General features: G+C 24.6%; 1 protein-coding gene across 1 annotated transcript; it reads left to right on the top strand.

Annotated features, from left to right (window-relative positions):
- Positions 1–8,425: 8,425 nt before the first annotated feature.
- LOC132953565 (uncharacterized) lies at positions 8,426–9,058 on the top strand. The gene is made up of 3 exons (XM_061025956.1): positions 8,426–8,548; positions 8,612–8,702; positions 8,928–9,058. The coding sequence occupies exons 1-3, from the start codon at positions 8,426–8,428 to the stop codon at positions 9,056–9,058; spliced, it is 345 nt and encodes a 114-aa protein (XP_060881939.1).
- Positions 9,059–13,464: the final 4,406 nt, after the last annotated feature.

Below are 13,464 nucleotides of genomic sequence, written 5' to 3'. Positions count from 1 at the left end.
TTAACGTATAGGACTAGACTTTTGATATTTTAATTTATTATACCTACCAATTATTCACAAATCAAAAAGTAAAAACAAAAAACAAAAAATGCAAAACGATTTTACGGATTTTGCAAATGAATTATCGAAAATCGAGTCCTCTAATTTTATATAAAATATCCATAACAACCCTTTCAAAAATGTTTAAACAATATTTCTATATAATATATATTATTTATTGTATTAAAAATATAAGAATTTATAAAAAATAAAACTTATCTCATAAAATAATAAGTGTATTCCGAGTTGCGACATCCGACAAATAGTAATTGTTTATATATTTTTTTCCAGAAAAAAAGTTGCATTTAAAAATATCATTCTTTGTATAAAATAAAATAATATAAGTACTTAAAACTTTCCAGTACACACGAATAATATTAGATTCTGAGCGGAGCGAAAGAATGTATTGGTTTTAAAATGATGTGTGTTTTTTTTGTCTGTTAGCAACATTTTGGATAGTACCTAAGCATGCTTAGATTTTTGTGATCAGCATCTTTACTATTAAAAAAGTGAACATAGTAGGTACTTTTGGGAGGTCAAAATTGAAAATTCCTAGTAGTTTTAGAAAACGTCGAGAAAAACTACCGACAAATTACGAAAAAACCTCTAAAAATGGGATTTTAATTTCTAACGCTGTGTTTATCACCACACCAACGAATAAAAAATAATAATATAAGGACGACGCTAACCACTCAGAATCACTTTTCGTATACAATATTTTATCATTTTATTCGAATATAACACATCCACTACAACTATTGTACAGCAGAGCGGTACCCACAACCCACTTGTCCACAAATTATTTATCGACAATAGTTTAAAAAAACTTTAAAAAATCAAATATTTGTCATGGCTAGCTAAAACCGCTCAAAAAGATGCAAAATATTTTGAATAATACGTATGTTAAATTCTTATATAAATATTTGGTGTAACTTTAAGGTATCTACGATTATTATTTTTTGACTTAAATCATAAAAAATATATTAATTTTATCAAAACTAGTTTTCGTGAAAAATCATCGTTTTTCCTCTGTGACTATGTATTTTTAATATTTTAAACTGCAAAGGTAAAAATATATTACAAGCCTTGTATTAAATGTTCAAGCTTTTTGACACAACGAAAAAATGTTATTGCCATTTATAGAAATAGAAACTAAAAAAGGTAGGCAAGTGGGTTTCGCTCTGCTGTACCTACAGTAGGTTACAAGTGAGTCACTGTAATATATGGTGTAAAATTCAATTCAATGATATAATATATGAAAAACAATATTCTGAGCGAAGACGATAAGTCAGCCTATGATATTACTAAATATATTTGATGATATTATTATGAATAAAGTAATTTATATACAACATATTTGCGTGGAAACTTGTTTTGAATTTTCAATCCTTAGCTATAAAAGTTGAACATTTTATACATTTTTAACTACAAAATAATTATTAAATTATAAATTTGATAAAATTTGTCAAAATTTGAACTTTAAATGCTTATAAAAATGAATTGTGCCTATGTATTTTTAATATTTTTCAACTGCTATTATAACAATATATCAGGAGCTTTGCATTAAATTTTAACGCTTTTTAACCAACAAATACAATTTTATTGATATTTATAGTAAAATTGAAAACTGACAGTGTCCGTTAAAAGTTCAAAAATAGTTAAAATATTTTTTTAAATTGTATAGTGCAGAGAAAATAAAAGTATAACATTCAGTAAAATGATCATACAGTTCTTCGTTTTTGAATAACAACAAAATAACAAAACCGCTACATGAGAAATCGAGTGAAAATCCAATATTGTAAAAATATGAACTTCAAACACTCATCAAAATTTATTTTAATTTGTTTGTGGACATTTTTAGATTCTGAGTGGTACGCTGAATGTATAAATTTTACAATAATGTGTGTGTGTTTTTTTTTTTTTGTGTCGGTGTACACTATAAGTAGTCGAAATAATGCTTTGATTTTCAACTTCAGTATCTTGTTCGATTGGAAAAAGAATATTGTTGGTGCATTGGGAGGTCAAAATTTAAAATTATATTTTCATTTTCTATAAATGATAAAGTTTTGAAAATAATTTAACTCTTTTTGAGCTGTTTACAGTCATTGTAAGTTTTCAATTTTCTTTTTTATAAATATCAATAAAATTGTATTTGTTGGGTAAAAAAGCGTGAAAATTTAATGCAAGACTCCTGATATAATGCTTCAATCGCAGTTGTAAAATATTTAAAATATATAGGCACGATTTTTTCTTATAAGCATTTAAAATTCAATAATTATTTTGTAGTTAAAAATGAATAAAATGTTCAACTTTTATGGCTAAGGATTGAAAATTTAAAACAAGGTTCCAAGTAAATAGGTTATATTATATAAATTACTTTATTTACAATAATATCATCAAATAGGTATACTTGGTAATATCATAGGCTGACTGACCGTTTTCGCTCAGAATCGTTTTACTTATACAATGATGATATATCATAGATTTCAAATTTAACAACATCCATTACAGTGACTTACTTGTAACCTACTGTTCAGCAGAGTCTTAAACTTTCCCATTACTTTATTATAAATTACAGGTATACCATAAATATTATGTTTATCATAATCAGATGTATCATATTCATTAAGATTTGCTTTCATATCCTCATATAAATCTAATGTCTTAATTTCACACATTAATGAATCAGTATCACAATATAATAATTTAATGTTATCTCCATATCTTTCTTTCAGTTTATAAAAATAATCATACATTCAAATTTTTGAAATCTCCAAAATACATACACCTATATACATAGGTTGATTAAAATAAATTTCTGTTCAGCTCATTTCAACAGCAGATAAATTCTTACTAAAAAATGTAGAATTTTTAAAATTCGATTTAGAAACATATTTTGTACATTTATCACCTTCAGATATTAATTTTTTATCCACATGTTTTTTTACATTCATCATTGTTCTTCCAAAAACAGAATTATTCATTAATTTATAAAACATTTTATCAAAATTATTTTTTGCTTCCTTTCTTAAATTTGTATTTTTTTCAATATATACTCGCATCCAATTAGACTGATAAAATTTAACAACTTTATGAATCTTTCCTAATTTTAAACCGCCTTCAATGCTTGCTGTAAATTTAAATAATGAGTAACATAATTCTTTTTATCATATAGTGTAGTTAATAATTTTGGTAATTTTTTACCATCAAATATGTTTTCTGGACAATATGGTAGATCATTATGTTTCTTATGAAGTTCTTCTGGATAAATTAAATCTACTTCAAAAAGGTAACCTATTTCCTGTTTTTCCTTCATTCCTAAAATCCTATCCTCATCAAAAAAATCTGGATTCACCCAATCAAAACCACCATATTTTGACATAGCGTACCCATATAAGTTATTTGCATCTAAATACTGTATATATACTAAATCTTTATTTTCATTAAAATTTTTACCCATATATTTATTATTTGCTTCACTATATCTATTTGAACACTGGGATAAACCACCTCGTTTAGCCCTTTCAAACATTAAAAGGATATCACAAATTAATTCAATTTTTTGTTTTGTAGTTTTTAACATACAGCTCCAAGCAAATCTGGGTGTAGTATAATACCAAGTTGAATCTTATCCATATGTATTTAACGAAGTCTCTCTAAAATATTCCATAACATCAGTTTCTAAAAGTACATCTATAGTATTATATAACATATTAAATTCTTGCATATTTTTTACGTTGAAATATTTCCAAATTTCTTCAGCATAATGATACTCTCCATCGGTAATATTTTCATCGTTTAATGAATTATAAAAAGACTTTTTTGGAGGTAATTTTGTCTCTTTATATTTATCTAATGAGGACATAGATATATACATAGAGCTATACATATATATATAGCATCTTCTCTTAATTTTTCATATAATACTTTTGGGGCATTTTCACCAAAATATTCAAAAATTTTTCTTTCAAAATCGCCATTGGTATATATAATAATATAAACAAAACTTATTGCAATATGTTTCTGAATTTTAACGGTACTACAATGTTTCTTTCTCTCATTTATCTGTTGTATAACACTTTCAAAATCTGCGTAAATAACAAAAGATACTTTCATTTTATGATTAAAATTTTTGAACTCAACAATATTTTCAATTTTATTCGGCATTTCCAATCTTGATGTCTTATTTAATACACAGTAACTCTTATGATCTAACAATTTTTCTTAAGTTTGAAAACTATTTAAACACATTCTACAAAGATATCTCTTTTTTCCATTTTTTTTAATTTGATTTCTAACTAACCCCTATAAATTTTTTATTAAACAATAATGTGTATTATCTCCATCTTTCAAAAATAATAAATCAATATGTACTTCTGTCTCATCTTTCGTTACGGATATGGGATTTATATTATAATCTTCATCATGATGATAAACATTAATAGATAATCCGCCCTCAATCAAATTGTTCTCATTAACACTGTTTACAAAACTAGGAATCTTACTAACTATCATCGGATACCCAATTTTTACTTAATCAAATATTTTTTCATATTCTTTATATTTATCTACTCTTTGTGGATGATCCTTACACCCAACTGGATACAAATGAGCTAAAATTGACCATAAAAAACATTTATTATCATTTTCATTTTTCACATTTAAAACTGACTTTATTCTATCTGGAGTATTAATATAGGAGCATATTTATTTATGGCTACATTAAGAGTATTAATTGAAACTAACACCCATTGTGATCCTCTTAAATTATCTGAAACACGTTCATGTTCATATAGTATTTTACTTTTCATTTCTTTATATATTTCATCTAAATTTGTTTCTGGAAAAATGTCATAATTTAATGTTTGCAAATATCTATCTGCCGCCTCTACAACATCTATAATACCACCTTTTTCATAAGTGCAAACTAAACATAAGGCTGTAAAAGCTCATTTATGTGTTGTTTGCACTTATACCATTTCTTAATAAGACTAACAGCAGATTTCTTTGTACTATCTATAAAATCCGGTAAATTTTTGATTTCAGTTATATTTCCAATTTCAAATTGAGTATGTCTGCTTTTAAAATTTTCTTCATCAAATGTAGGTTTATAAATAGATTGCTCCTTATTGGATACCTCTATTATATCTTCATGAAATTTAAATGGAAAACCAGTTAACCAATAATTTTTTTCCTCATTAGTTAATTTAAAAACAATCTCTAATCTACTATCATTATATATTGAATGCTTTATGTTTAAAATCAAAATCTTATACAATCTTTCCAAGCTTTTAGTAATAATTTTCCTTCCATATTGTATGCAAAATGTATAGTTTCTTAAAAAAATGTTCTATCTGTTTATCACTTTTATTTAAATATTTATTATGCGCTTGAAAAAACTTAAACCATTTTGAAACATTTATGTCTTTACTTTTCTCCTCAGTTTTTATAAATCTTATTGAGACCTGATTATCCATTTATTAATGTAATTTATTAATATAGTTTATTGACAAAATTGTTTTTTATTTTTATTTAATAAGTAAATTTTTAATAACAAAAATTATTCTTGAGGAATGTTTTCTTTACTCATATTATCCACCCTTTTTGAGTGAGATTTAGTTGAAAAATGCCTCTTGTGGGCTCTTAAATGCATTAGTTGACCACATTCACATGTTACCAATTCAATGCTAACTTTGGTTTTCATACAACTTTTACACCATTTTTGGTTTTTACTAAATTCATTAACACTCTTGAAATTCTGACATTTTGAACATAAATATACATCTCCTGCTTTCAAAGATTACAATAATACCTCATTATTATTTATCTTCTCATAAAGATTGATAATTTTATTATTTCGATTCATTTTTTATATTTATTTATATACAACATTTTTTAGTTACATTAACTTTGGTTTTCACACAACTTTTACACCATTTTTTGTTTTTACTAAATTCATTAATACTCTTGGCATTTTTACATTTTGAACATAAATATACTTCTCCTGCTTTCAAAGACTTCAATAATGCCTTCTCATTAAGATAGATAATATTATTTTTTCGATTCATTTATTTATATAAAAAATCATGCTACTAACTATGCTTTTGAGTTTAAGTTTTCTAGCTAGATTTGTAACAACTACAAAAATTACCATCTCAAACCAACATCTACAAAAATCGAAATTTCAATTCAACATCTAAAAAAATGGAATTTCAATTCAACATAATATATTATATATTATACAACGTTTCAACATCAAAGGACCTAGGGAGGTCTCTTGGGGTACTCCACAATTAATAGTTTTAGTTTCAGATAATTTTGATTTGATTTTTGTACAACGTGTTCTATTATTAAGATATGATTTTAATAGTTCTAAGGTGTTTCCTCTTATACCCATATTATTCAATTTCCTTATTAGTACATTATGGTCTACGGTATCTAAAGCTTTTTTTAAGTCGAAGAAAATTACCATTTTACATTTTTTTTCTGTTTAAATTAACGACATTTATTTTGAAATTGCTTTTTCTGTATTTTTACTTTCTCTGAAACCAAATTGTGATTTAGAAAGTATTTTATTTTTTTCTAAAAAGTTAACTATCCTTGAATAAATACATTTTTCAACAATTTTAGAGACATTTGAAATTAAAGAAATTGGACGATAATTATTGACATCGTCTTTTGGTAATCCATTTTTTTTATATATAGAAGTTATTATTGCATGCTTTAATTGTTGAGGAAAATAATTTGTATTAATAAATAGATTAAATAATATTCTGCCATTGAAGTGGCTATTGAGTCTTTATCAGCTTTTAAACCTTTAACACCTACATTATCTGAGCCTGGTGATGTTCTACTTTTTAATGAACTAATTTTTATTTTATTTCTTCATCACAAATTGGTTCAAAAAATATAGAATTAGGTTTAATATTAGATTTTAACTTGGTTTTGAAAAAAGGTATTTTTGAAGCTAAATCACTACCAATATTAACGAAATGGTCATTTAATTCATTACACTCAATTTTGACATAATTTTTATATTTATTAATTTTTAAGAAATAATATAACAACTCCCATTGTTTTATTGGATTATTTTTACTAACTAAATTGATTTTTTTTTAAATTAACTAATGAGGAAAAAAATTATTGGTTAACTGGTTTTCCATTTAAATTTCATGAAGATATAATAGAGGTATCCAATAAGGAGCAATCTATTTATAAACCTACATTTGATGAAGAAAATTTTAAAAGCAGACATACTCAATTTGAAATTAGAAATATAACTGAAATCAAAAATTTACCGGATTTTATAGATAGTACAAAGAAATCTGCTGTTAGTCTTATTAAGAAATGGTATAAGTGCAAACAACAACCAAAGTATTTTCATTTTCTGCAACATGTTGATATATAATAAACGTACAAAATACACATTAATAAGCAGTAAGCACATCAAAATATGTATAAAATAGGTAACATATGCCTCTGTTTCCATATAACTATCGTTGTTTATTATCATATATTACAGGCCTTTTTTCAAAAAAGTTTATAACTTGCTTACAGCACGCCTTTAACTTTTGAGTTTATAGGAAAGTGGCATTATTTCGTAATATCAAGTTTGTGACGTCAAATAGAACATTCTAGAAGGTTCTTTTTTTCTAGATTTGTACCCCTCTTATTACCTTTCACGTCATTATTGTGTAATATTGCATCATGTTTTCAATGTTATAAATACAACCCACTAGTGAATTTTGAGTCATTCGTTGGCATACAGTAGACGTCTTTAGTCGTCTAAATTGCGATGACAGTGAATTAATTCTGAAAGCCTATAATTATGGATAAAAATTTTGACTACAACCAATGAATCACCAACACCAAAAGCTGCTGAACATGAATACTTAGATGAAAAATGTGGTAAATATATATTGTTTGCAATTTATTTATGATATGTACCTATATAATATGTATTGAGAAATGTATGAAATTGTAATCTAAAAATGTATAATTGTAATTGAAATCTGTATAGTTGTAATTGATAACTTTATATAATTGAAAATCTGTGTAATTAAAAATGTATGTAATTTTATATAAAATATGTGAAATATCGATGTAATTGTATACAAATTGTATACAAAAAAGTAGTGAAATTTGGATGTAAAAGTATCAAAATAAGCTAATTTTAAGGTGTTTTTTGACTGTATAAAAAAGCCAAGTGGCGTCATATAGACATAACGTATTTACTTATCATTATGTTACAAATAATTAATGCTCTAAAACTTAATTTTTAGATTTTCAAAGAGTCTTTTTAACTTTCATAAAACATGAAATTCGGTGTTTAACATTCCTTTGCCACACTACCAATGAGAATATTGAAAAACTCATGAAAGAAAAAATGACAGTTATTCATGCAGATGATGATAATGTAAATATGGATGTATTATTTCCAATAAGAGATGAAGACAAATTGCAAGTGTTTGAAGAAAAATCAAAAGATTTTGATTTTAGATCAACTTTGGTAACTATATATTTTAATATGAAACAACTTGATCAATTAATTATTATATTTCATTATTTTTAGGAGGGTAAAATTGCATTACTAGTAGGTAATAAAGATCTTGGTAATAGTATTAGGAGAATTATGACGCGCATGTTTGATGATCAATTCCTATCAAACTTATAGTTAACCCAAATATGACATATAATATTTTATTAAAGTTATTGATTACAGATATAATAATGAAGGATAATTAATTTAACTAAACTTGTTTTAAAATTATTTCATATTTACTAACTTTGATAAACAATTCTCTTTAACCTATGTTTAATTAATATATTTAAAATTTGTATTCTTTGATGAAATATAAATATATACTTATTTTAATAATATTTTTCAGATGCATTGAGAAAACATCTTAAATACAAACACAACACAGATAAGGAGATTGATATTCCTTTAGGAACATGGCTTGCTCACACCCCATTTAGGTTAAAAACAAAAAAACAATCGGAAGAAGAGGAACAATAAATATCATAATTAAAGAATATCTTAATACAATTTCTAAAGTTTAATTTTTAATTTATGTTAATAATAATGTTATAATTTAGTTATTACCTAAGTATGAGTAATCATTATAACGCACGTTTATGTATTATAAACAAAGGAAGAATTTTGATTTTAATGTGTGTAATATACTTTTATGCCTACTTATTATATTTACAAAAATGAAAATCTGCAACCAAATGTTATAGTTGAATTATAATATATAATACTGTTATATTCTATAATATTATATCATAAGCTTTTCAATTTTTCTATTTAATGTAAAAATATACTATGTGTTACCAACATAAGCTGATAGAAATTAGGAAATCCTAGGCATCCTAGGACAATTGAATTATTTTATATTGATAATTTACAATTTATATTGAAAATATTTTGATAAAGATAATTCTATAAGGTTCTGTGAAATATTATTGCAAATACTACCAAATATTTTAAGAAAATTTTAAAGATTATTATAATATTCAGTAAAATTATAGTAACAATAAAATAATAATCTTTTAATATTATAAAAGTAATTTAGAAATAATATTATTTTTGTGCCCAAAAAATCATAGGGGAATGTTATAGAAACATTTAAAAATGTTTGTATAAGCATCTCGAAATGTTTTAAGAACTTTAATATTTTTTATATAATATTGTTCACTTGTTAAATTAACATTATTTTGCTATCTGGGTACTATATTGTTACAATGACATTTGAAAAATATTTAAATTCCTTAGTCACAGTTTTTTTTTATAAGCATTTAAAGTTCAAATCTTGACAAAATACGGAAAAACCACGAAAATTAGCAAATTATTTTGAGTTGAGAATTCATAAAATATTTTCTTTTTAAATTTAAGATTTAAAAATGTAATACGAGATTAATCATAAGTTTGTCTACCTTAATCAAAAAAAAGATAGGTAAGTGGATGTCACTCTGCTGAACAGTAGGTTACAAGTAAGTCACTGTAATGGATGTTGTTAAATTTGAAATCTATGATATATCATCATTGTATAAGTAAAACGATTCTGAGCGAAAACGGTCAGTCAGTCAATCGATTTTTGTAGATGTTGGTTTGAGATGGTAATTTTTGTAGTTGTTACAAATCTAGCTAGAAAACTTAAACTCAAAAGCATAGTTAGTAGCATGATTTTTTATATAAATAAATGAATCGAAAAAATAATATTATCTATCTTAATGAGAAGGCATTATTGAAGTCTTTGAAAGCAGGAGAAGTATATTTATGTTCAAAATGTAAAAATGCCAAGAGTATTAATGAATTTAGTAAAAACAAAAAATGGTGTAAAAGTTGTGTGAAAACCAAAGTTAATGTAACTAAAAAATGTTGTATATAAATAAATATAAAAAATGAATCGAAATAATAAAATTATCAATCTTTATGAGAAGATAAATAATAATGAGGTATTATTGTAATCTTTGAAAGCAGGAGATGTATATTTATGTTCAAAATGTCAGAATTTCAAGAGTGTTAATGAATTTAGTAAAAACCAAAAATGGTGTAAAAGTTGTATGAAAACCAAAGTTAGCATTGAATTGGTAACATGTGAATGTGGTCAACTAATGCATTTAAGAGCCCACAAGAGGCATTTTTCAACTAAATCTCACTCAAAAAGGGTGGATAATATGAGTAAAGAAAACATTCCTCAAGAATAATTTTTGTTATTAAAAATTTACTTATTAAATAAAAATAAAAAACAATTTTGTCAATAAACTATATTAATAAATTACATTAATAAATGGATAATCAGGTCTCAATAAGATTTATAAAAACTGAGGAGAAAAGTAAAGACATAAATGTTTCAAAATGGTTTAAGTTTTTTCAAGCGCATAATAAATATTTAAATAAAAGTGATAAACAGATAGAACATTTTTTTAAGAAACTATACATTTTGCATACAATATGGAAGGAAAATTATTACTAAAAGCTTGGAAAGATTGTATAAGATTTTGATTTTAAACATAAAGCATTCAATATATAATGATAGTAGATTAGAGATTGTTTTTAAATTAACTAATGAGGAAAAAAATTATTGGTTAACTGGTTTTCCATTTAAATTTCATGAAGATATAATAGAGGTATCCAATAAGGAGCAATCTATTTATAAACCTACATTTGATGAAGAAAATTTTAAAAGCAGACATACTCAATTTGAAATTGGAAATATAACTGAAATCAAAAATTTACCGGATTTTATAGATAGTACAAAGAAATCTGCTGTTAGTCTTATTAAGAAATGGTATAAGTGCAAACAACACATAAATGAGCTTTTACAGCCTTATGTTTAGTTTGCACTTATGAAAAAGGTGGTATTATAGATGTTGTAGAGGCGGCAGATAGATATTTGCAAACATTAAATTATGACATTTTTCCAGAAACAAATTTAGATGAAATATATAAAGAAATGAAAAGTAAAATACTATATGAACATGAACGTGTTTCAGATAATTTAAGAGGATCACAATGGGTGTTAGTTTCAATTAATACTCTTAATGTAGCCATAAATAAATATGCTCCTATATTAATACTCCAGATAGAATAAAGTCAGTTTTAAATGTGAAAAATGAAAATGATAATAAATGTTTTTTATGGTCAATTTTAGCTCATTTGTATCCAGTTGGGTGTAAGGATCATCCACAAAGAGTAGATAAATATAAAGAATATGAAAAAATATTTGATTAAGTAAAAATTGGGTATCCGATGATAGTTAGTAAGATTCCTAGTTTTGTAAACAGTGTTAATGAGAACAATTTGATTGAGGGCGGATTATCTATTAATGTTTATCATCATGATGAAGATTATAATATAAATCCCATATCCGTAACGAAAGATGAGACAGAAGTACATATTGATTTATTATTTTTGAAAGATGGAGATAATACACATTATTGTTTAATAAAAAATTTATAGGGGTTAGTTAGAAATCAAATTAAAAAAAATGGAAAAAAGAGATATCTTTGTAGAATGTGTTTAAATAGTTTTCAAACTTAAGAAAAATTGTTAGATCATAAGAGTTACTGTGTATTAAATAAGACATCAAGATTGGAAATGCCGAATAAAATTGAAAATATTGTTGAGTTCAAAAATTTTAATCATAAAATGAAAGTATCTTTTGTTATTTACGCAGATTTTGAAAGTGTTATACAACAGATAAATGAGAGAAAGAAACATTGTAGTACCGTTAAAATTCAGAAACATATTGCAATAAGTTTTGTTTATATTATTATATATACCAATGGCGATTTTGAAAGAAAAATTTTTGAATATTTTGGTGAAAATGCCCCAAAAGTATTATATGAAAAATTAAGAGAAGATGCTATATATATATGTATAGCTCTATGTATATATCTATGTCCTCATTAGATAAATATAAAGAGACAAAATTACCTCCAAAAAAGTCTTTTTATAATTCATTAAACGATGAAAATATTACCGATGGAGAGTATCATTATGCTGAAGAAATTTGGAAATATTTCAACGTAAAAAATATGCAAGAATTTAATATGTTATATAATACTATAGATGTACTTTTAGAAACTGATGTTATGGAATATTTTAGAGAGACTTCGTTAAATACATATGGATAAGATTCAACTTGGTATTATACTACACCCAGATTTGCTTGGAGCTGTATGTTAAAAACTACAAAACAAAAAATTGAATTAATTTGTGATATCCTTTTAATGTTTGAAAGGGCTAAACGAGGTGGTTTATCCCAGTGTTCAAATAGATATAGTGAAGCAAATAATAAATATATGGGTAAAAATTTTAATGAAAATAAAGATTTAGTATATATACAGTATTTAGATGCAAATAACTTATATGGGTACGCTATGTCAAAATATGGTGGTTTTGATTGGGTGAATCCAGATTTTTTTGATGAGGATAGGATTTTAGGAATGAAGGAAAAACAGGAAATAGGTTACCTTTTTGAAGTAGATTTAATTTATCCAGAAGAACTTCATAAGAAACATAATGATCTACCATATTGTCCAGAAAACATATTTGATGGTAAAAAATTACCAAAATTATTAACTACACTATATGATAAAAAGAATTATGTTACTCATTATTTAAATTTACAGCAAGCATTGAAGGCGGTTTAAAATTAGGAAAGATTCATAAAGTTGTTAAATTTTATCAGTCTAATTGGATGCGAGTATATATTGAAAAAAATACAAATTTAAGAAAGGAAGCAAAAAATAATTTTGATAAAATGTTTTATAAATTAATGAATAATTCTGTTTTTGGAAGAACAATGATGAATGTAAAAAAACATGTGGATAAAAAATTAATATCTGAAGGTGATAAATGTACAAAATATGTTTCTAAATCGAATTTTAAAAATTCTACATTTTTTAGTAAGA

Source organism: Metopolophium dirhodum, chromosome 1 (genome assembly GCF_019925205.1).
Source record: "Metopolophium dirhodum isolate CAU chromosome 1, ASM1992520v1, whole genome shotgun sequence".
Taxonomy (NCBI): Eukaryota; Metazoa; Arthropoda; class Insecta; order Hemiptera; family Aphididae; genus Metopolophium; species Metopolophium dirhodum.
The sequence above is the reverse complement of the archived record's forward strand: the minus strand, read 5'-3'. Positions and strand labels throughout refer to the sequence as shown.

What these genes read in the sequence shown, in the direction of transcription:
- LOC132953565 (XM_061025956.1), top strand. Translation starts at nt 8,426, where the DNA reads ATGACAGTTATTCATGCAGATGATGATAATGTAAATATGGATGTATTA. An exon ending in TTGATTTTAGATCAACTTTG is followed by an intron (nt 8,549 to 8,611) that starts GTAACTATATAT and finishes CATTATTTTTAG; the next exon opens with GAGGGTAAAATTGCATTACT. An exon ending in GTTTGATGATCAATTCCTAT is followed by an intron (nt 8,703 to 8,927) that starts CAAACTTATAGT and finishes AATATTTTTCAG; the next exon opens with ATGCATTGAGAAAACATCTT.